General features: G+C 36.3%; 1 protein-coding gene across 2 annotated transcripts in view; it reads right to left on the bottom strand.

The window, feature by feature from the left end:
• RABEP1 (rabaptin, RAB GTPase binding effector protein 1) overlaps positions 1–24922 on the bottom strand; it is a 105867-nt gene that overhangs the window by 56199 nt on the left and 24746 nt on the right. The window contains exon 2 of one of the 2 annotated variants that reach the window (XM_057535477.1): positions 13895–14023. The exons of the other annotated variant lie outside the window; for it this stretch is intronic. Within the exon in view, the coding sequence (XP_057391460.1) occupies positions 13895–14023 (129 nt within the window). The remainder of the gene's footprint in view (positions 1–13894; positions 14024–24922) is intronic. 2 annotated transcript variants of the gene reach the window in all.

Here is a 24922-nt window from a genome sequence, read left to right as displayed (position 1 = left end):
TACCATTTTTTGGTTTAAAATCTATTTTGCCTGATATTAGTATGGCCTTTCCAGCTTTCTTATTGTTGCTGTAGGCAAAATACATTTTTTTCAGCCTTTCACTTTCACTCTATTTGTATCTTTGAATCTAAAATTTATCAACTAGACAGCATATAGTTGAATCTTGCTTTATTAACCACTCTGAAACTCTCTGCCTTTTGTTTGGATTCTTTAATCCATTCACATTTAATACTATTAATATCACAATATTGTTGGATTTAAGTTTGCAACTTCTGTTTACTGTATCTTATGTCCTTTTGCTCCTGTTCTTCTTTCACTGCTTTCTTTTGACTTAAGTGAATAATTTCTAATGTAACATATTAATTCCTTTCAAATTGTTTCATTATATTTTCTTGTGTTATTTCTTTAGTGGTTGCTCTAGGGCTTACCATGTACATCTATTTTATTTTTTAATATTTATTTATTTATTTAGGCTGCGCCGGGTCTTAGTTGCAGCACGCGGGATCTTCGTTGTGGCATGCAAGATCTTTTCTTTAGTTGCAGCATGCGGACCTCTTAGTGGCGGCATGCAAACTCTCAGCTGCAGCATGCATGCGGGATCTAGTTCCCCCACCAGGGATCGAACCCGGGCCCCCTGCATTGGAAGCACAGAGTCTTACCCACTGGACCACCAGGGAAGTCCTATTACCATATATATCTTAACAGAATCTACTTCAGATTTGTATAACCCTAATACCCATGAAACATAGAAATGTTCCTCCTCTATAGCTCTCTTCCCTTTTTCCATGTCTATGCTATTATTGCTATATACACTGCCACCTATATATGTTATACACCCAATGATACACTGCTATACTTATTGCTTCATATAATTGTCTTTAAAAATCTGAGAAAAGAAAGGAGACCAAGTATATATTTATACTATCTGTTATATCGCCCTTCTTATATACCATTTCTGGCTTTCTTCACTTGATCTTGTGGGTTGGAATTACTATCTGGTGTCACTTCCTTAGTCCAGTATAGCTTTCCTCCCATCCAACTCCTTTGTGCTGATATTGGCAAATATATTAAATTTCCATATGCTATGGGCTCAATAAAGCAAATATAAATATATGTACATATGTATTTTATGCATATATATATATATATATACACATATATACACACACACAGATACATATAAAAAATACACAATTACCTTTACTGGGGACTCTGTTTTTCTCATGTGAATTCAAATTACTGTCTATAATTACTTGCTTTCAACTGAAGAACTTCCTTTAGTATTTTTTATAAGGCAGTCTGCTAAGAAGAAAATTCTGGGTTTTTTTTAAATCTGAGAATATCTTTATTTCATCTTCATGTTAGAAAGATGCTTTTGCTATATATAGGCTTCTTGGTTAAGTTTTTTTTTTCCCCCTTTGAGCATTTTAAATGTAATCCTACTGCCTTCTTGCTTCCATTGTTTCTAATGAGAAGTCAGCTGTAAATCTTATGATGTGTCTCTGTGTGGATCTCTTTGTACATCTCTATCCTACTTGGAGTTCAATGAGCTTCTTAGATGTGCAGTTTACTGCTTTTCATCAAATTTGGAAATTTTTCATCCATTTCCTCTTCAATTATTTTTTCTTTTCGTCTCTTTTCTCTTTCTAGCACTCCCATTACGTGTTTACTGACATATTTAATGATGTCCCACATTTCTACAAGGCTCTTCATTTTTCTCTTTTCTTTCTGTACTTCAGACTGGATAATCTTAACTGACCTATCTTTAAGTTAATAAATTCTTTCTTCTGCCAGTTCCAATCTACTGTTGAGCTCCTATAGTGAATTTTTCATTTTAGCTATTATAATTTTCAACCCCAGAATTTCCACTGGGTTCTTTGTTACAATTTCTCCTTATTGATATTCTCTATTTGATGAAAACACTGTCACACTTTACTTCTTTAAGCGTAGTTTTCTTCAGCTCTTTAAATGTACTTATGGGGCTTCCCTGGTGGCTCAGTGGTTGAGAATCTGCCTGCCAATGCAGGGGACACGGGTTCAAGCCCTGGTCTGGGAAGATCCCACATGCCGCGGAGCAACTAGGCCCGTGAGCCACAACTACTGAGACTGCGCATCTGGAGCTTGTGCTCCGCAACAAGAGAGGCTGCAACAGTGAGAGGCCCGTGCACCGTGATGAACAGTGGCCCCCGCTCCCCGCAACTAGAGAAAGCCCACACACAGAAACGAAGACCCAACACAGCCGAAAATAAATAAATAAATAAAATTTAAAAAAGAAAATGTACTTATGACTTCCTTGAAGTCTCTGTCTGTTAAATCTGACATCTGGTCACCCTCACACGGACTGCATGCTTTTTTTCCTTTGTATGGGCCACAGTTTCTCCTAATTTTTTTTTGTTTGAAAACATTTTTGGTAATACACTGCAATAACTCTAGTACTGGTTCAGCCCCACTCCCTTACCAGCTTGTTACTGTTGTCTGCTGTTTGTTTGGTGGTTGACTGGATTTTAGTAAAGTCTATTTCTTCTCTCCCACTTCCTCCAACTCCTGTAGTGTGAAACCTCTGATGTTGCTCCTCAGAAGGTACAGCTTTGGACATGTGCAGAGTCACTCTGGGATGACAACAGTTTTTGCAGGGTTCCCTTTTGAGTATCTCTTTCCCTGACCCACATCCATCTGTCAAACTCTATACTTACTTGCTGGTGCTCTTCTGAGTGATATATCTGCTTTAGGAACAGGGCACTGCATGGCGGGAAATGAAGTGGTAGCCTCTGATCTCCTTGGCTTGCTTCTCCCAGCATAGAACCTCGACCCAACAAACAAGTTAGAGCAAAGGCTATCAGGGCCCCAATATTCTCAGTATGCAGCACCCAAGTTAGAGCCTGCATCCTAAGGAGTAGGGGCCAGAGGGAAGAAAAGAGCTCCAGATCTCTTGGCCACACTCAACTGATACTTATCCTCTACAACAAGTGGCTGGGGTGGGGGGAGTTCTATGGTCCTCAACTGTGAACTCAGGAGAGCGGGAGACCTGTGTTCCCAGCATCACCTGCCTGGAGTGCAGTTTCCATCACACCAGGCTGTGAGGGAAGGAGGAGGAAGTGGTTCATGGATCAAATGTCCCAGACTCTGTTTTTACCAAGATTTAACAGATTTTCTTGGAAAAATATTTCATTTGCTGTATGCCTTAGGACTACTTCTAGAGACTTTAAATGGTTGTTCTTTAAAATAATTTTCCCAAGTTTTGCTGGGCAGTGGGTCTGTGGAGCTCCTCATATTACCATTCTAGAAATGGACCTCTCAAACTATCATTTACCCATAAATATTTCAGTATGTAACCCTAAAAGATAAAGACCATTTTTAAAAAGTACACATAACATAAAATTTACCATTTTAATCATTTTTAAGTGTACAGTTCAGTGGTGTTAAGCTATTCACCTTGTTGTGCAACCAATCTCCATAACTTGTCATCTTACAAAACTAAAACTATACCCACTAAACAGCAACTCCTTATTTCCCCCCTCCTCTAAGCCCTTGGCAACCACATTCTACTTTCTTTCTCTAAGTTTAATTTTTCTAGACACCTCATATAAGGGGAATCATACTGTCTTTTTCTGACTGCCTTATTTCACTTTATAAGGACCATTTTCACACCTGAACAAATTTAACAATACCTGAATATCATCAAACCAGTGTTGAAATTTCCACTTGTCTAATTTTTTAAAAACAGTTCAGCTCTTTGAATCAGAATCCAAAAATGTCCATATACTACAGCTAGTTGATATATATCTTAAGTCTCTATTAATCTATAGGTTTCCCCCTCCATCTCTTTTCTCCTTGTACTTTATTTGTTGAGGAAACTAGGTTGTCTTGTAGAACTTCGCACAGTGTGGATCTGCTAACTACATACCTATAATATAGATGAACCTGTTCCTTTTTTCTTTGCATTTCCTATAAATTGGCAGTTACCTATAGTGGGTCACCATCTTCTTGGGCCTGTTCTTCCTTGTAAATCTGAAGACAGTCTGGAAGATCCATAAGGGAAAAAACTAGATTTTCACTGGAATTGCTCTGAACTTATAGATTGAAGTGAGAGTTAGCTTCTTTACAACACGAAGTCTTTCCACCTATGAACATGGTATCTCATTCCATTTATTCAGGCTTTCTTTTATGTCCTTTAACACTGTTTTATAACTTTCCTCTATAAAAGTTTTGCACACCTTTGTTTAGACTTATTCCCAAGTGACTAAGGATTATGATTTTTTTTTCTTTTTGTCTTTTATTTACTTCAGGGTTGCTTTTTCTTCTTTTACTTCTCTAGTTGTTACTGATATGGAGAAACATTATTGATTCTTCTATATTGATCTTCATTCCAACAATGCTGATAACTCTCTTTAGTTCTAATAGTGTGGATTCTCTTGGTTCCTCTATGTTGTTAATCATATGGACTCCACAGAGACAAAATTATCATTAACTTCCCAAATTTTATAACTTATTTCTTTTTATTTTATTGCATTGGCTAGGAGGACCTACAGTACTAAAATGAATTAAAGTACTGACAATAGGCCTTCTTGTCTTGTTTTATCATGAAGTATAATATATTCTATTAGTTTCTAATAGAAACAGAGAGGCCCCCTCAATTCCTCATTTGCTAGGAACTAGTATGAACTCATATTACTAGTGTATTAACTTTTACTGAATGTGCTTTCTGGTTTTTCTCATTTCATTTGTTAATGCAGTGAGTTACATCAATAGATGTTGCAATGTTAAACTATCCTTGTGCTCCTAGTACACATGGTCACGGTATATACTATGTTTTAATACTCTGCTGAAATCAATTTTTAAAAAAAAAATTTTTTACTGTACCGTGTGGCATGTGGGATCTTAGTTCCCTGACCAGGGATCAAACCCGTGCCCCCTGCATTGAAAGCACAGTGTCTTAACCACTGGACCACCAGGGAAGTCCCTGAAGTCAATTTTATTTAGGATTTTAAAGTCTATGGTCATAAACAAGACTGGTTTATTGGTACACTAGTATTACTGCTTCCGTTGTACTAATCCCACAAAATGAAGTGGATAGCTCTCTAGTTTTTTCTTGTTACTAACATAGTATATAAAAGATAGGGGGCTTCCCTGGTGGCGCAGTGGTTAAGAAGCTGCCTGCCAATGCAGGGGACCCGGGTTCGAGCCCTGGTCCCGGAAGATCCCACATGCCATGGAGTAACTAAGCCCGTGCACCACAACTACTGAGCCTGCGCTCTAGAGCCCGTGAGCCACAACTACTAAGCCCGTATGCCACAGCTACTGAAACCCGTGCTCCTAGAGCCCGTGCTCCGCAACAAGAGAAGCCACTGCAATGAGAAGCCCACGCACTGCAACGAAGAGTAGCCCCTGCTCTCCACAACTAGAGAAAGCCTGCACGCAGCAACGAAGACCCAACCCAGCCAAAAATAAATAAAATAAATAAATTTATAAATAAAATAAATAAATAAATAAATAAATAAATAAATAAATAAAAGATAGGAACAAATTTTCCTTGAAGATTTTTTAAAATCTGCCTATAAAACTTATGCCTGTGACATCCTTTTGTGAGTAAGAATTCTGTTTATTGATTCCATTTCTCTTATGGTTATGGTTTATTCAGTTTCTATTTAAGGTAATTCTGGTAACTCATATTTCCTAGAAAATTATTCATCTAAATTTACAATTTTTTTGGCATAGACATACATGCAGTACTCTTATGTTTTCACATCTCTACTGTACCAGTAATTGTGTCTCCTTTTTATTAGTTTTATTAGTTTTTTTAACCAAAAGATGTGGGTTTTTTTAAAGTTGAAGTACAGTTGATTTACAATATTGTGTTAGTCTCAGGTATACAGCAAAGTGATTCAGTTACATATTTTTTTATATTATTTTCCATTATAGGTTATTATAAGATATTGAATACAGTTCCGTTTTATATAGTAAATTCTTATTGTTTATCTATTTTATGTATAGTAGTTTGTTACCTGTTAATCCCATATGCCTAATGTATCCCTCCCCATCTCCCTTTCCCCTTTGGTAACCTTAAGTGTGTTTTCTATGTCTGTGAATCTGTTTCTATTTTGTATATAGATTTGTTTGTATTATTTTTTAGATTCTACATATAAGTGGTATCATATATTTGTCTTTCTCTAACCTACTTCACTTAGTATGATATTCTCTAGGTCCATCTATGTGGCTGCAAATGGCAATAGTTCACTCTTTTTTATGGCTGAATAGTATTCCATTGTGTGTGTGTGTGTGTGTGTGTGCACGTGCGCACGCGTGTGCGTGTATCTCTATATATCACATCTTCTTAAACCAATCATCTGTTAATGGGCACTTGGGTTGTTTCCATGTCTTAGCTATTTTAAATAGGGTTATCATATTAAGTGAAGTAAGTCAGATACAGAAAGACAAACACCATGTGGTATCTGTAACACTGTAAATCAACTATATTTCAATTAAAATTTTTTTTTTAATTTTTAAAAATATAGTGCTATGAACACTTGTATCTTTTCAAATTAGAGTTTTCATCCAAAACACGTGCTTTTGATTTTATTGAGCTTAACTCTTAACTTTGCTTTCTATTTCATTGATTTCTTTTTTTTTTTTAATGTATTTATTTATTTATTTATGGCTGTGTTGGGTCTTCGTTTCTGTGCGAGGGCTTTCTCTCGTGTGTTGTGGCAAGTGGGGGCCACTCTTCATCACGGTGTGCGGGCCTCTCATTATCGCGGCCTCTCTTGTTGCGGAGCACAGGCTCCAGACGCGCAGGCTCAGTAGTTGTGGCTCACGGTCCTAGTTGCTCCGCAGCATGTGGGATCTTCCCAGACCAGGGCTCGAACCCATGTCCCCTGCACTGGCAGGCAGATTCTCAACCACTGCGCCACCAGGGAAGCCCTCTATTATTATTTTATTTCTTCTATTTCCTTTGGGTTCACTCTTTTTTCTAGCTTCTGGAGTTGAACATTTAGATCATTTAGTTTCAATTCCTCATGTCTTTTAAGAAATTAATTTTAATAAATGTTTTTAAAGTTATAAGCTTATTTTCAAAGTACTGTTTTAGCTGCATCCCACAAGTATCTTCATTGTATTCTAAGTATTTTGCAATCTTCATTATGATTTCCTCTTGAACTCATGAGCAACAAGAATGCATTCTTAGTTTCCAAACTTTAAAAAACATTTACATTGTTGCTTAGAATCTTTCTGCGATAGGTAACAAAACATGGTAGTAGCTTGACTTTTAAAATATGTTGAGTATTCCTTTGAGATATACACAATATTTTAAGTGCTCCTTATGAATATAAAAGGATGTATATTTTCAGTTTCTTGGGTGCATCATTCCTAGGGTATCAAACTTTTTAAAATTCTGTTGCTCAAAGTTGTTATATCTACCTACTGCTTGATCTAGCAATTGATATAATGTTAAACATCTCATATGTGTGCAGTTATCAACTTCTTGTAATTCTATTACCTTTTGTATTTTTATGACATGCCATGGCTATTTTGTTAGGTACAGACAAGTTCATGATTATTACATTCTTTTTGTAGACTGTTTCATTCATTGTGAAATACCCTTCTATATCCCTGCAATGCTCTTTGCCATAAGTTCCAATTTTGTTATTATTGCCTCGTTTGTTTTATTTTCTTCTTTTAAAAAATTGAAATGAACTCAGAAGTTTCTTGGTTTTGTTTTTTATAGTCAGATTTATTAGTTTCTATGGTTGGTACTGTTTCTTATATCCTATATGTTCCCTCTATGTTTACTTTTCTTGTAAATGTTATCTTTACTAGTTCTTCTGGTGATTTATGTGGGCGATAAATGCTCTCAGGTTTTGTATGCCTGAAATATCTTATTTGCTCTCCCTCTTAAATAATTTAGCTGTACATAAAATTTTAGGTTGACAACTGCTTTTTCTCTGCACTCTGAAGATCTTATTTCATTGTCTCCAGGCATCTATTCTGCTTATGTGGTGTCTCCTGTCAGCATAATTATTACTTCCCTCTGGTAGTTTTCAATATTTTCTTTTCATTCTTGAGGTTCCACAGTTTAAGATGTGTCAAAGTATGAATTTACTATTATTTACCCTACTTGGTGCTCAGTATTTATGTTGAGGACTCACTTCTGTTTCTTAATGCTTGAAAAAATCTCAATTATTATCTCCTCAAATATTCTCTACTACTCCCTCCATTCTCTTCTCCTGGAATTCTTTTTGATGTGTGTTGGAGACTCAACTCATCTTCTGTGTCAATTGCTCTTTGATATTTCTCTCTTTGTCTCACTGGGAGGGAGAACTCCTCAATACCATTTTCTAATTTTTAAAATCTGTGTCTACCATTTAAACCATCTACTTACCTTATTTCAATTTATTTATTGTTTCCAAGATTTCTAATGGTTTTTAATTTTTTAAATATACTCTAGTTTTATTTCCATATTTAAGTACCAACTTAAGGCATCTGAACCATAAGTATCTTCCTAAACCTAGCTTTTAACTATCGCTCTGGTTAGTTAGCATCAGAGCTTTATATATGTTATAACCATGCACAAAATCCTTTTGAACACCACTAGAAAATGCCACTGTCTTCTGGTGACTAACATGAGCTCTATTTCTACTATTCTACTTCAAATTGAGAACTCTATGGCCTTTTGTTTGCTCCCTCGTGTAACAGGCTCTTACTCATTGCCCAAGACTGAGGATTTCCAAGACACAAACACTGTTGCAGTGCCAATCTTTGTACTGAAATTGGTTAAAGCAGAGAGCTAAATCAAAAACTTTTTTTTGAAAGCTAAATCCCTTTTTCAAGTTCAACAGAAAAGCAACAAAACTTTCAGAAATATTTATAACATTCCCAGTTGAAGACAGCTGGGAAAAAAATGGGTACTAAGGCAGGAACAGACAGTAAGAGGAGTCAAGAGGTAATAATCCCTTTTATTAGCACTCCTCATTACTATTTGCACTTATATTTCAGCCACTCTCCAAATAAATGAAAGCACAGCTATTACAATGCCAAAGCAAAAGCTATTCTTATTGGGAAAAACACCAATGTTTGGACTTCTGGGGTTACTGTGACCTGGTTTGCTGAAAGATAAAACAAAGACTACTGAACACATCAAAACCATGGCTTATACTGTTATCACCTGTGACAATCATAGAAGACTAGATTTATACTTCATGCAATAATATAAGCTGCTGCTTTAGAGGACATCTTTCAATTTGTTTTTTACTATGATACAGGCAAACAGCCAAGCCATAAACTAAATCAACATTTACCTTTTACACACTGTGCAATTTCTTTAGAAATGACACCAAAAACTCTTAAATAGGATCACAGTATTCCCTTTGAAATTTTGTAATAAGTTACCTCACCTGTTCTTTATGGCCAGTTTAAGTTCATTGAGAACATCAGATAGTAAAGATACAATAGTACACATACAGATTATTCATTGGGTCTAGATGTAGTCAAAGCAATTTAACATACCAGGCATGTTTTTGAACAAACCCATATTACAAGCTGCTTAGAGATATAAAACTGCAATTGATAATGTATTTCAGAAATGAGAGGATCTTCGTCATTTTTATTTCTTCAGAATTTCACAGAAAAGTCAATTTTATAACTTCAAAGAAGAAGATAAGGAAACAAAGGAAACCCTAGCATCTTTATTTGGGGACAGAGAAAAACAGAAAGCAAAATGAACAAACTTTGGACAAGATTAACTTGAATTTATTGGATAAGCAAAGACTGAAAGAAAAAAGTGTAGAGAGGATGATCAAGCGTCAGAATTATTGGTTGTGAGAAGTGAAGAGAAAAGAGAATGCCACTAGCTAGTATCACAGTGAGTTTGAATTGGTCATCACAGGAAATACTGCCACGACCTCATACATACACACTAAAATGTATTACACTCACCCTGACAAGAACATACCATTGCACAGAGTTTAAAGTAGTATTTCATCAATTCAAGGTTAAAACGAAATTTAAAAGGGAGATGTTAACAAATTCACATGAACATACTGAAGAACTGGACAGAACTCATTTCTCAGGACAACAACATATATTCAAATAACAATGATAGTGTGCAAAATGTGTTATCTACCCCAGTAGACTATACTTTCTTGAAGATGAAAACCATATTTCATTCATCCCAACCTCCACAGTGCCTTGCAGACTGCCACCATGCCTAGACAGGAACACCAGCTTTCCCAGCTCCTTGTCATCCTATGAAGGAACAAAATTAACAGGGAACAGCCAGCCCTCCTGCAACCCACGAGAAAACAGAATCCCATCCCACACTACAGTCAGTAAACCTTTCTAAGCCACGGGCTGAATTCTGTGAGGCCTAGGAATCTTCCATCCTATTGAACAGTGGCTTTCAAACTGCTTTTACCACAATTCACAGCAAAAAATATATTTCATCACACAACTCTATACATACGTGTGTATATGTAACTGAAACAAAAAATTTTGTTCAATTATATTTACTTAACCTTACCAAGTAAATAATGTGCTCTGTTATTTTCCACTGCATTTCTTTTTAAAACTTGCTGGTCACAACGCACTCAATTTTGCTATCCATCAGTGAGTTACAACATACAGTCTGAATAACACCACTCCAGGACAGTGGTCTTCAAAGTGGGGTACATGTACCCGAGGGGGTACATAAAGACTTTCCAAGGGATTCATAGGCACATGTTGTTTTAAAGGAATCAAACTCTAGATCCTCAACTTCCATAAATAATCTTTCCTAAAACAGAGGGGTATGTGTAGAGTCTCTTTGCCCACCTTCCTTTTCTTAACACCCTTCTCCCTACTTAACAAATGAAAGGCTTTCACCCATCCTGAGTTTTACTATGGTTCACTACCTTACTGTGTAAAAACTTCTCTGTGATATCAAACCAGAGGAACAATTTAAAATATCAATGTCAGTAACAAAAAAGTGAATGACTGGGTTTCCCTGGTGCCTCAGTGGTTAAGAATCCGCCTGCCAATGCAGGGGACACGGGTTCAAGCCGTGCTCTGGGAAGATCCCACATGCCGTGGAGCAACTAAGCCTGTGTGCCACAACTACTGAGCCTGCGCTCTAGAGCCCACGAGCCACAACTACTGAGCCCACATGCCACAACTACTGAGGCCCACGCACCTAGAACCCGTGCTCCGCAACAAGAGAAGCCACCGCAATGAGAAGCCTGCACACCGCAATGAAGAGTAGCCCCAGCTCGCCGCAACTAGAGAAAGCCCGCGTGCAGCAATGAAGACCCAACACAGCCAGAAATAAATGAATAAATAAACTTATTTTTAAAAAGTGAATGACTAATAACTGGGTAACAAATCTTTTGGCAGGTCATGTGGATTGCAAAGTCTATTTCAACAAAACTGAAAGAAGATCTATTTGAGTTGTCAGCCTATAGAATAAAAATATTTTTGAAGCTAGAGCACTATGTGATTTAACAAGTAATTCAGAAAGAGTTAAGAGAATAAAAGTCACTATTAAAAAAAAAATACCACTTCTATTTCTGTCTACTTATTTATGAGATCAAGGGCTTAACTTATATCTTTTTTTTTTTTTTTTGCCACGCTGTGCGGCTTGTGGGATCTCAGTTCCCTGACCAGTGACTGAACCCAGACCATAGCAGTGAAAGCCCAGAATCCTAACCACTAGGCCACCAGGGAACTCCCAACTTATATCTATTAAAAAAAAAAAACTGAAACATACCTTTTTCTAGACATTAATAATATTCACCAGATGTTAATGACTTAATTGGGAGGGAGAACCAATATATCTCATAAGACCTGCATTTCCAATAATTTTTACAACTTAATAATTATTTTTTAAGTGTGTACAATATTTATGTAATCAATTGTGTACTTTAACTGTAATGATATCTCAATACAAAAGAATTTACATGCATATTTTTATTGCACAGACGTCTGACCAATTTTTTTTAATGGTTTTCAAGCACAAAATATTACTTTAGGCCGGTGGTTCTCAAAGTGTGGCCCCTGAACCAACAATATCAGCATCACCTGGTAACTTTCTAGAAATGCAAATTCTAGGATCCCACAGACCTAGTGAATCAGAAACTCTGGGGGTGCGGCCCAGCAATCTTTGTTTTAACAAACCCTATAGGTAAAATTCTGATGCACACTCAGGTCTGTGTGCTAAAAAACACTTTTTAGAATAAAATTCTGAGGGAGACGTTAAAAAAAAAACAACACCTGGGCTTCCCTGGTGGCGCAGTCGTTAAGACTCCGCCTGCCAATGCAGGGGACACGGGTTCGAGCCCTGGTCCGGGAAGACCCCACATGCCGCTGAGCAACTAAGCCCGTGCGCCACAACTACTGAGCCTGTGCTCTAGAGCCCATGAGCCACAACTACTGAGCCCATGTGCCACAACTACTGAGCCTGCGCTCTAGAGCCCGTGCTCCGCAACAAGAGGAGCCACCGCAATGAGAAGCCCGTGCACCGCAACGAAGACCCAATGCAGCCAAAAATAAATAAATAAAATAAATAAATTTAAAAAAAAAAAAAAAAAAAAAAAAAAAAAAAAAACAACACCTAACACAAGGAGGAGAAAAATGTAAAATTCCTTAAGAATTTATTCATGTATTTTTTATTAAATGGATGGTGATGGATATTAAATCACTATGATTGATTCCACTGGATATGTTTAAAAGCATGAAGTTTTAATTTAAATTGTCAGTATTAACAATACGATAGAATTTACATCCTTCGAATTTTTTACGTTTAAAATGAAAAAACTTTTAAGGTGTGAGAGATGTTTATAATCATTTTACAGAGTATATAAACTGAAAAGTTGAAGGATCACTGGTCGATAGTAGTGGTTCTCAAACTGTGGCCCTTGGACTGGCCATACTGCAATCGCCTACAAGTTTATTAGAAATGCAAATTCTCAGGCTCCAGCCCAACATACCGTGTTCCAACAAGTTCTCCAGGTGATTTTCATCCACTTTAAAGTTTGAGAGCTGGTGGTCTATACTAGAACAGTGGTTCCCAAAATTTGGTGTGCATCGGAATTACCTGGTGAGCTTCTTAAAACACTGACTGCTAGACCCTAATCCCAGAGTGTCTGGCTCAATAAGTCTGGGGTAGGATCCAAAATTTTGCATTTCTAACAAGTTTCCCAGGAGATAATAATGCTGATGCTGCTATTCCACAATCACACTTTGAGAATCACTCACTGGTCTAGAGGGCTGTGGAAATCCTATCTATACTTTCCTATGTCAATACCCAAAATGTAAACCCTTTCCCTCATCCTTCAGAGTAGATGTCCCTCGTGATATGCTCCCATACATTTGCCTTATACACTTTGCTTTTTTTTTTAAACAACTCACTATTACTTAATCTGTTTTCCTCAGTAGAGTTCAACTCCTATGAGTAAAAGAGCCACATGAATCTTACCCCTTCTGTATTCCCAGCACCTAGGCACAATGCCCACCTCAAAGTAGGTATTAAACATATTAACTGATAATTAACATTTGTTGAATAAATTACATGAAATGTCAGTTTTACTATAACACGGCTAAGGCTATTATTAGAATGCCAACAGTCCTGATTTGCCCGGGGCTATCTCCCAAGTGCTAAGGGGACTGAAAGTCCTGTGTCCCAGGACTATCTAGCCTACCATCTTAAATATCATCAAGGGCAAAAGACAAAGGAATATCTGAATAATGCATTATTCAACTTGTTTTTCAATTTCATTATTAACCCTAGCCTCTAAATAGGCTTCTATTATACTCTGCAAGTAGAAATAAAATCAAGATTTATTCAATGATAAAATTAACATTGTACTACCAAGAAACTTGACATTTTAAGGCAGTTTTAGTATGGGGGTTAGGGGAAGACTTATAAACTTACCCTCTTTAGCCAAATACAACTCTTTAAATTTTGCTCTCTTTTGATTAAATTCTTGCTCAAGCTGCTGCTTTGCACGTAAAAATTCTGCATTAATTTTTTCCAATTCTGCTACCCGTTGCTGAAGAGAAACTGGAAAGAAAAATACTAGTTAACAAGTAGTAACTTTTATTCATAAATTAAGTTACAAGAATAAATTAGTATTGCGGCTACACATTTCTATACTGAAACAAGTGGTCAACCTTCTTCCAAAGATCTAATATATTCTAGGAAATTCTACTTTTTCAAAAAAGACACTTCTCCTAGACTTAATACACACATTGTGAATGAATCATGTAAAGTGAAACAGCACGTATATGGAGAACCGCATAAGGCAAATTTCCCAAAAGAAGGCTTCTAAGTTCCTTTGTATAACTGACAGAATGTCAATCCACTTACAGAATCGTTAAATATTGGATTATTTGGGCTATTTACCCCACAAATGAACCCACTACCAATCTTGCTAGCTTCTGTCTCTCTCAAGTGTTATGAGCAAAATCTAAAGGGCACCCTGATTAGGACAGCCATATCAGCCTGAACTACTCTCCCAATTTCAAGATGATTCATTACCATTATACTGAAATCATAATCAAGAAACCTTTCATATAGAAAGGATACAGAATCGTACATTCTGTATGAACTCTCACTGACTGGGAGATTATCTGGTTTTTAGATTAATTTGATTGTGGTATGGCAGGGATTGGGACACATTTTTACTTTAGGGGCTCTATAATTTGGCCACAGCTAAATATATAAACACCTATCCTGACCAAACCCAGAGGGTCTTTTGGTTCAAGAAAGGAGAGGGAAATTCAGGAGTCCAAACCCCTGACCTCCTCCTTTTCCCCAACAGCAACCTAGCCACAAAGCTATGACCCTAATCGCTCCAGGGGATACTTATCAGTACTAACACCTCTGCCTGATTACCTAGGTCAGCAGAGGTCTCAGTTCCCTACAACGAGCCACCCCCAGATAATGATGATTTACTAAAATTTTAACCATGATCTGAGATTATCTCTGAAGGTCTTCCCCCCACAACCTATTACTCAATTTAATCGAGATTATAATTTTATAACACACAGAAAAAAGACTGGAAAAAATGCACCAATGATTTGTCTATGAGAAATAGAATTATGGCTCATTAATTTCTTCCATGTGCTTTTCAAAGTTCTCTACAACTCCTTTGATAATAAACAATTAACTAAAACCACTATTTGTTCATTCCCATGACATCTTCAGACTAGCTCCGCTACAGATCTAACAGCATCGATGCAATCCATGGCAAAAAAAGGAAATGACAGTTGCTTTGAGTTCCATGTCATTAAAGGTAAGGAGTCATTTTGAGGAGCAAACATCTAGGATCTTTAGGTCAAAGCAAAGAATGACATCTGGTCATCTGAACATGTGCTAACCTTCGGAGAAAGACAAGGATGGAGAATCCACTGGAAGGAGGAAACGTGCAGTTATTTCATATTTACCATTTGAAATCATGAAGGAAATGGGTTCTCTGTGCTATTTCCTTGTCTTGGTATTTTTATTGTCCAATTCCAATTGTTAAATAAATTAAGCAAATTCTCCACTTAATATTTTAAAGTTACTGGTACCTACTGATTAATACATGGGTTAAGGAAGGGCACTGGAAAATAAAGAAAGAAGAAAAAGCAGGATCCCTCTGTTCTTACTTTTCCCTAACAACTACACTCCCACCCACTACTACCTTCTACTAAAACACACTCACATACATACACACACACACACACACACAAAATGTCCATACCTTTCAACATTATATTTATATTTAGGAGCGAAGGCTAATGAATCAATAAAAACTAAAATGCAGCCTTTAAAATTACAGCCAAGAAAGATTAAGTGTGTTTCCAATACTCCCAACGCTGTCCTGGCTCTGACCCACAGTTCAGACGCCATCCACACCCACAGGTCTGGCTGCCTCTCTCCACGATTCAGAACAAATTTCAATTCCAGGAGTCATGATCCCACTGAGGATACACCAAGTAACTCCCTTATTTGTTTTCTTAATAAAAAAATTTAAAATCCCCCCCCAAATTTTTTTTAACTCCACCTCAAGTACTTCTAACATACTGCAATTCTACAACACAAAGGCCAAAACAACTGCTTTTTACAAGAATGCCTCTACTGCTGTATGTAGAAAAACCAATTCACCTTGCATAAGACAGTAAGAAAGTTTACAAACAGGAATATCCTATAACATAATGCATGAGCAACCAACCACAAATCAAACTGAAAACAGATCTCATCACACAAAATACTTTATTATTTTTCTAACATGGTGACGAGCAGTTCACAATAACTAGCTAATAGTTCATGTAAAAACCACTTAGCCTGGCATATAGAAAAAAAAGGATGTTAGCTGTAAACTAGTGAGATTTACTGATACTAAATGAATAAGGAGAGACTTCCCTGGTGGTCCAGAGGTTAAGACTCCACACTCCCAATGCAGGGGGCCAGGATTCAATCCCTGGTCAGGGAACTAGATCCCACGTGCCACAGCTAAAGATCCCGTGTGCCACAACTAAGACCTGGCGCAGCCAAATAAATAAATAAAATTTTTTTTTAATGAATAGGGAAAACAGCAGAGTGATCAACTGGCTTTGACAAAAGACCAGAAGTCACTTCCAGCCTCATGATTCTGACTCAGTTCCATGCTTAGACTTCCAGCTCATATCCTTCCCTACTACCATGTATCAACACGGACAAATTGTTAACACCAACTTCAACAATATTAAGCCTGCTGTAACCCACAGCTGAGAGCTATTAGTGTATCAGCCTTTGTTAAACATTCCACACATTCTGTATATTGCTACCTTCGTTTGAGTAATAAAAAAAGGGGGAACACTATGTTATGCAATGGCTTCTTTTAATGCTTGGCATCCAAAGGGAAAAATTATTACATCATTTATTCAAAATGTCTGCATTGGTGGTACAGGGGTGAGCATAGCTGCCTTCCAAAATGTCTGAATTAAGCAACAATACAGAAAGAAAAGAATAATATGGCAAATAAATGAAGGAAATATTCAATAATTCTTAGGTATATCTCCTTCCCTAATTTTGATATGAATGGGAAAATATGTAATAACTTAAAAATATCTTTAAGCCTCAAGCTGCGTCCTACTATTACATTCCTCTAAGTGTACTAAATTTGATGAGACATTATCAATGGGAAAAGAAAAAAATACAGTCTAGGTCAAATATTACTACAATCAGAATCTTTCTGTTTAAAAATGTTCAAGATCCAAGAAAACACCTATTTCAAGGAAAAAAGAAAAAAGCATAACTCCAGTGGTACAAAAGAATCTGAACAGTTCCTGAAACTCAGAAGTCTTAACCTGTGTATCACTGGCTCTTAAAATGAAACTGTTAAGTATGGTAGGTACGTACACCCATCCAATGGAATAATATCAAGTCAGAAAAATTACATTAAAAGATTAAGACAAAATTAGATATAACATAATATGATCTTTGGAAAATATATGTATTAAAAAAAGACTGGCAAGAATATGCCAAATTATATTCAGAGTGGTTGCCTCTCTGAATCAAAGCATAATTAAAAGGATAAATTAGGGACTTCCCTGGTGATGCAGTGGTTAAGAATCTGCCTGCCAATGCAGGGGACACGGGTTCCACCCCTGCTCCAGGAAGATCCCACATGCCACAGAGCAACTTAAGCCCATGCTCCACAACTACTGAGCCTGCCCTCTAGAGCCCATGAGCCACAACTACTGAAGCCCGTGCGCCTAGAGCCCGTGGCCCGCTATGAGAAAAGCCACCGCAGTGAGAAGCCCGTGCACTGCAACGAAGAGTAGCCCCCGTTCGCCGCAACTAGAGAAAAAGCCCACAAGCAGCAACGAAGACCCAACGCAGCCAAAAATAAGTAATTTTTTTAAAAAAGGGATAAATTACATTGATTGCGTTTAAATTAAAAGATAATAAGGTGCTTCTTTTTTTTTTAGTTTTACTGATTATAATTTTATCTTATTGCTCCATCTCAATCTCTCTGCTCATAAAAAGTGCACATAACTTACTTCAGTGGTCTTAAAATATTTTAACACACTAAATAGTCATTTTTTAAAACTACACTTATATTTTCCCAGGACAAACAATTTGCTAAAACAGATAAATTTTCTAAAAAAATGATCTCGGGACTTCCCTGGTGGTCCGGTGGTTAAGACTCCAAGCTTCCACTACAGGGAGCATGGGTTCGATCCCTGGTCAGGGAGCTAAGATCCCACATGCCACGGCCAAAAAATAAATAAATAAATAATCTCTTCTGTTTCAGAAGTGGCCTTCCAGCTAGCAAACTACCTTCTCCCTGTACTCTGAAAACTAATCATGTCCAGCCTCTTTGAGGAATTACTAAAAATGATTATAATTTGCAGTAAAATCTACCCACTGAATTGTGCTTTGTTTAGAGAATATTAAGTAAATCCACAATTACTTAGCATGCCTCAAAAAGGAAGGGGAAAAGAGAAAGTAAAGTAAAGCAGTCCACAAGCAGGTTAACATTACCAATCACTTTACAATATTAGAGGAAACAGATATGGCATTTGGGAATCACTTTTTCCATAATACTAAAGATAATCATAAATTCTTTAGTATAATAGAAAGTTGTCATTTCACTTCATATAATCCTCCAAACTCTGACTTTAGCAACTTTAAGAAACTGCATCCTTTTACCTTGTCCATTTACTCAGATGAACCATTCTAAAACAAAAAAACATCTGGTGATGAAGCTTACACAGAACGTCTTCTTAGCCTTCCTTATGTGAACCAAAGTGAAAATCCTTATTTTCTTTATTCTTTTTTGCAACTCTCTTAAATAATTACCCGTCATAATATTTCAGATAAAAGATAATAATACTTTTAAAATGATGGGTTTCAAATAAGAAAGTCAATTATTTCTCATGTAAAGATTAGGTGTTTATGTAAACGACTTGAAAATGTTGTTATAAATCCAGGAAAAATATTAAATGAAAGAACAAACTGGCACCAAATTTTAATTCAGGTGGAAAATGAGATAATGAAAAACTAATTAAGAAGAGTCTTCAAAAGGGCAAAAGCAGAATTAAGGATGGAAAAGACTGATTTGGGGGAGAGGTAGCAGGGGTGGCAAGGATAAAGGTGGGAAGAATCAAAAGACACAAGAATATTTTCTAATTTTCAGCCTCCCTAGAGATGTTAATGATCAAAATTAACTAATAACCTCTAGCCATTTGCAGTGTGGAATTTTCTGGGTCTAATTTTTAGTTTACATAATTGAGTGGGAATAATTAGGATCATAGTGTTGCAAGGATTTTAGAGATTATTCTAGTCCAGTGTACTTCAAACTAAATGTCAATCCATTAGTGAGCTGTTACATCAGTTTAGTGATTAGCAATCTGCCTTTTATTTATTTATTTATTTTTAATTTATTTATTTATTTTTTTTTTGGCTGCATTGGGTCTTTGTTGCTGCGCGCAGGCTTTCTCTGGTTGCGGCGAGCGGTGGCTACTCTTCATTGCGGTGTGCGGGCTTCTCATTGTGGGGGCTTCTCTTGTTGCGGAGCATGGGCTCTAGGCGCCCGGGCTTCAGTAGTTGCGGCACGCGGGCTCAGTAGTTGTGGCTCGCAGGCTCTAGAGCGCAGGGTCAGTAGTTGTGGCACACAGGCTTAGCTGCTCCACGGCATGTGGGATCTTCCTGGGCCAGGGCTCGAACCTGTGTCCCCTGCATTGGCAGGCAGCTTCTTAACCACTGTGCCACCAGGGAAGCCCCAGCAGTCTGCTTTTTAAAGTTAATAAAATATAATAGGAAATATCAGCAACACATTTAATATGGGTATGTGTTATTTCATAACTGGGTTGCAATGAAAAAAGTGTTTCTTACTGTGGAGAGAGGTTAAAATAGTTTGAAAACCACCAATTCCTAACTCATGCAGGAATCCATTTCTATAACAACACAGACGTGTGATCATATGGCTTACACATGAACATAAATCTAATAACTCAGTTCACTGCCTCATGGGGTAGCCAATTCCACCATTAAGAGATTTTAGATTATCTTTCCCCCTTTACTTGGACAATTGGTCATCTGTTAGAAATATCTGTTTTTAGTAACAGGACCCTAAATCATCTTCCTGAGAGATCTTAGTTCTGGCCTACAGAATTAGCAAGGAAAATTTCTAGTATCTAACATCTATACTTGCCCTCTCCTTTCTTCTCCAGATGAAACATCTCCTAACCCTTTAATAACTTCTAAATTCTTCATTATCTCAGTTGCTCTCTCTGCACACTACAGTTAGTCAAAATTCTACATAAAATAGGACACACTGATCCTAACACAATACCAGCTTAGTAGAAACATTATATCTGGGGGCTAATGTACTGTAAATTTACCCTAGCTTTTTTTGGCCATGACCTCACATTGTCATTGTTAGCCCGTAAGATTAATGTTAATCTAACACTGTCCTTAAATCCTTTTCACTTAAACTTAAGCCAAGGCTTCCTCCAACCTATACTAGTGTGGTTCAGCCATACTGCAGAGTTTTGTTTGAAAACAAAGTTTTAAGTTAAAGCTAGAGATAGAGCCCTTTGGTGCATCACCCGGGATCTCAGGAGAGGTTGATATTGATATATTAGATTGCTCTATTAGTTACAAATTCATTCCAACTATCCTCAGTATCAGATCACATTTCATCTTATCCATGATTTCATACCAGTATAGTCAAATGCCTTATTAAAATTCAAAAATAAGCCATCTACAATTTCAGAGTCAGAGAGGCTTGTGCTTCAACCCAAACCCAAGCACTTCCATTACATGAACTGGGGAAAACAGTTTAACCTTTCCAAGATTTCATTAAAATAAAGATGATACCCATTTTGCAGAGTATCACATGCAATGAGGATTAAATATACCATCATATAAAAGCAACTCACATATAACAGGCACTTAAATGTTACTACTAACAACTTCAGAATTTAAATAATTTCAGGTTGATAACTGTCCTTAAAAAAAAAGGAGATGTACATTAGGCTCAACTTGTTCTAGAGATTCTTCCTAGTGATAACTACAAAATCATTTTATTTTCTAAAATGTTCATAAATCACTTACTTAATAAACAATTCCTTTTTAAGTGTTCCAGAAATTGTATTTAAGCAAAGTTATCAATTAAGACAAGCAGGTAAACGAAGTTTTGAAAAAAGTCAAAAACAGAGAAAAGAAGCAACTGTGAACAAAAGAATGGGGATTTCAAGGAATGTTCAGTAGATAAACAATGCAGTATAAACTGTATTCCAGGCTCTATTCCTATATTTTTAAAGGCTATAAAGCTATATTCCACCGTGTACTCCCATATGGAATATATATTGACAATGTGAACCATGCAAAGTCTGAAACAAATAAAGATAACTTGAAAAATAAACTATACACACTACTATATATTAAATAGATAACCAACAAAGACCTACTGTATAGCACAGTGACCTATACTCAATATTTTGTAATAACCTATAAAGGAAAAGAATCTGAAAAAGAATATATGCACACACACACACACATAACTGAATCACTGTGCTGTATACCTGAAACTAACACGACATTGTAAATCAACAGTACTTCAATTTTTAAAAAAAGCTAACTATATGGTTGAAATAAACTATGGACATTTTTGAATACTGGTCAAGATATACAATACAGTTCAACCACCATTACATTCATTTTACCAGATAATTTTTCAATCACCTTAATTTCTGATTACATTTAGCCCAATTACCATAACTGTCAAAAGCCTGTGTTCAACAGCTGATATAAATATGCATGGATAAAAATGGATAGTTACCTATTCAATTTGTTCAAACTGGTATTATTCTACTTCTCAAGTATATCAAATACCAAATGCCAAGCCAGATGAAAAAGCATGATTGTGTCATTTGCAGAGGCATGGATGGACCTAGAGACTGTCATACAGAGTGAAGTCAGTCACAAAGAGAAAAACAAATATCGTATGCTAACACATATATGTGGTATCTAGAAAAATGGTCTAGATGATCTTATTTGCAAAGCAGAAATAGAGACACAGAGGTAGAGAATAAACATATGCATACAAAGGGGAAGGGCGGGGGGTGTGGGATGAATTGGGAGACTGGGATTGACATATATACACTACTGATACTATGTATAAAATAGATAACTAATGAGAACCTACTGTATAGCACAGGGAATTCTACTCAATGCTCTGTGGTGACCTAAATGGGAAGAAAATCCAAAAAAGGGGATATATGTATACGTATAGCTGATTCACTTTGCTGCACAGCAGAAACTAACAAAACATTGTAAAGCAACTATACTCCAATAAAAATTTAAAAAAAAAAAACTGGAAAAAAAAGAGAAAAAGCATGACTCTCACTGGACTGATAAGCAGATATCAGTCTGCTTATATTATTATCAGATAATATTGGATATTTAGATATTTTAAAATATTTTAATATTTTGCAAGACAAAGAAAGCTATTCAAAACTTAAATACCTTAAGTTTAAAACTTAAAGAAGGCTTACTTAAGGAAACAGCCAAAAGAATTCAGTTTTCTGAATAACTGAATGCCTATTAACTCTACTGGCATTCACAAGTAGAACTACATCATGCCACTTCAGGACCTGGCTTGGAACTCTGAGAATTCACTATCAGTGAAGTTGCATTTAATCCTTATTTTGTGCTTGAATTAACCAAGTGTCAGTAAGGTTGCTGGTGGGAATGCAAAATAGTACAACCACTTTGGAAAACAGTTTGGCTGTTCCTTACAAACACACACCTACCATATGATACAGAAATCCTACAAATGAAAACATATTTCCACACAAAGATTTGTATACAAATGCTTGCAGCAGCTTTACTTATAATAGCCAAAAATTGGAAATAACCCAAATGCCCACTATAAATGGGCAAATAACAGTGTATCCATACAATGGGATATTAGACAGCAACAAAAAGGAATGCATTACTAATCACACAACATGGCTAAATCTCAATAACATCATGCTCAGTGAAAGAAATCAGATACAAAAAGTATGATCCCACTTACATGAAATTCTAGAAAAGGCAAAACGATAATGACAGAAAGCAGATCAGCATTTGCCCAGAAGTTGGGGGAGGACTTTAACCACAAAGTGTCATGAAAGAACTTTTTGGGGTAAAACGTTCTATAAAACAATTACGGTGATGGTTACAAACTATATAGGTTTTTGAAAACTCATGAATCTATATACTTAAAACTAGTAAATTTTAGCATAAATTATTTTTTAATCAGCTTTATTGTGGTATGTGTTTACAATTACAAGAATAAATTAGTGCTTGGTAACAGCCTAAGTGCTATCCTCATAGCCAATTTTATTATCCTCATAGCACTTATCACTATCTGAAATTATTTCTCTAAATATCTGACTGTTTAAATATTGCTCCATACTCAAGCAGACCCTCAGTGAAAACTGAGACTTTACGTATTCTGCTCGTTGCTACATTTCCAACACCTAGAACTGTGGCTAGCACATGGAAGGTGTTCAATAAACATTTACTAAATAAATAAGTAAACGAAAAAGTGAGCTGGAATAACTAAAACCCACTGATGAAGAGGAACATAAGTCAGGATTTTAAAAGATAGCAAGGATCTAAAGAAGCAAAGGAGAGAAGAGTATTCAACTGGGAACAATCAAAGGCAAAGGGAGCAAGACAGTAATGCATATCTGTCTAGGAGCCAGCAAGCAAACATCTCTGACACGGGGAAAACTGCGACTTTCCCCACTTTGCACGTTAAGTCCCAATGAGTTACTTCTTGGCTTTCCAATATGGTAGCCACTAGCCACATGAGGCTACTGAACACCTGAAATGTGGCTATCTGAATTAAGGTATGTGTTAAGTATGAAATATATATGGAATTTTGAAGACTTTAGTACAAAAAAAATTTTACTATCTCATTAATACTTTCTATAGTGATCACATGTAGAAATTGTAACATCTGGAATATACTGGGTAAATAAAATACATTATTAATTACCACAGAAAGTTATACACAAATGTTCAGAGAAGCATTACTCATAATAGCTAAAAAAAGGAAACCCAAATGTCAATCAACTGATGAATGGATAAACAAAATTTGGTATATTCAGACAACGGACTATTATATGTCCAAAAAAGGAATGAAGTACTGAAAAGTTACAAGAGCCTTGAAAACATTATGTTAAGTGAAAGAAGCCAGACACCAAAGGCTACATATTGTAGGATTCCATTTATATGTAATGTCCAGAAAGGGAAAATCCATAGCAACTAAAAAATTAGTGGTTTTGAGTTAAAACCACTAATTAATTAATGGTTTAATTAAATTAAATGGTTTTAATTAAAATTATTTTGCTATATGAATTAAATCTCAATAAAGCTGTTGTTTTTTTTTAATTTATTTCACTTGTTTCTCTATTTGGAAGTGTTTGTTTTGATTTTTTTTACTTTTTTAATGCGGCTGCTAGAAAAAACTTAAAGTTACACCCTTTGGCTCACATTACATCTCTACTGGACAACACTGTTCTAGAGAGCTTATGGTGGGGGGTGATACCCTGGATATTTTGAGCTCTCAGTTTTACCTCTATTTTTCTTACACTCTCCATTTTTCCCAATTTGCCAGCCTGCTTCAAGTATCACCATACTTCAGGGCCAACTTAGACACTAAGATCAGTCATCTTAAAACGCTAGATTCCCTTCTCCCCTGTGCTTTTACAGTTAACACAGTGTTACTCTACTATAGTATGCAGACTGTTACTGGTCTAATAAGATAAGGAGTTTGTGTAAGAACATAAAATCAACTAAGACCCTAAGCACATTGCTCAGTTCATCGGACATTTTCTGATGAAGGAAGCAGTACACTAATTTACATTTTGGTGCAAGTTCTTTCTCCCCTTGCAGAGCACTGCTGTAGTAGACAACTGTCATATCCATGGC

This window comes from Balaenoptera acutorostrata, chromosome 20, assembly GCF_949987535.1.
Source record: "Balaenoptera acutorostrata chromosome 20, mBalAcu1.1, whole genome shotgun sequence".
In the NCBI taxonomy this organism is placed as follows: Eukaryota; Metazoa; Chordata; class Mammalia; order Artiodactyla; family Balaenopteridae; genus Balaenoptera; species Balaenoptera acutorostrata.
The sequence above is the reverse complement of the archived record's forward strand: the minus strand, read 5'-3'. Positions and strand labels throughout refer to the sequence as shown.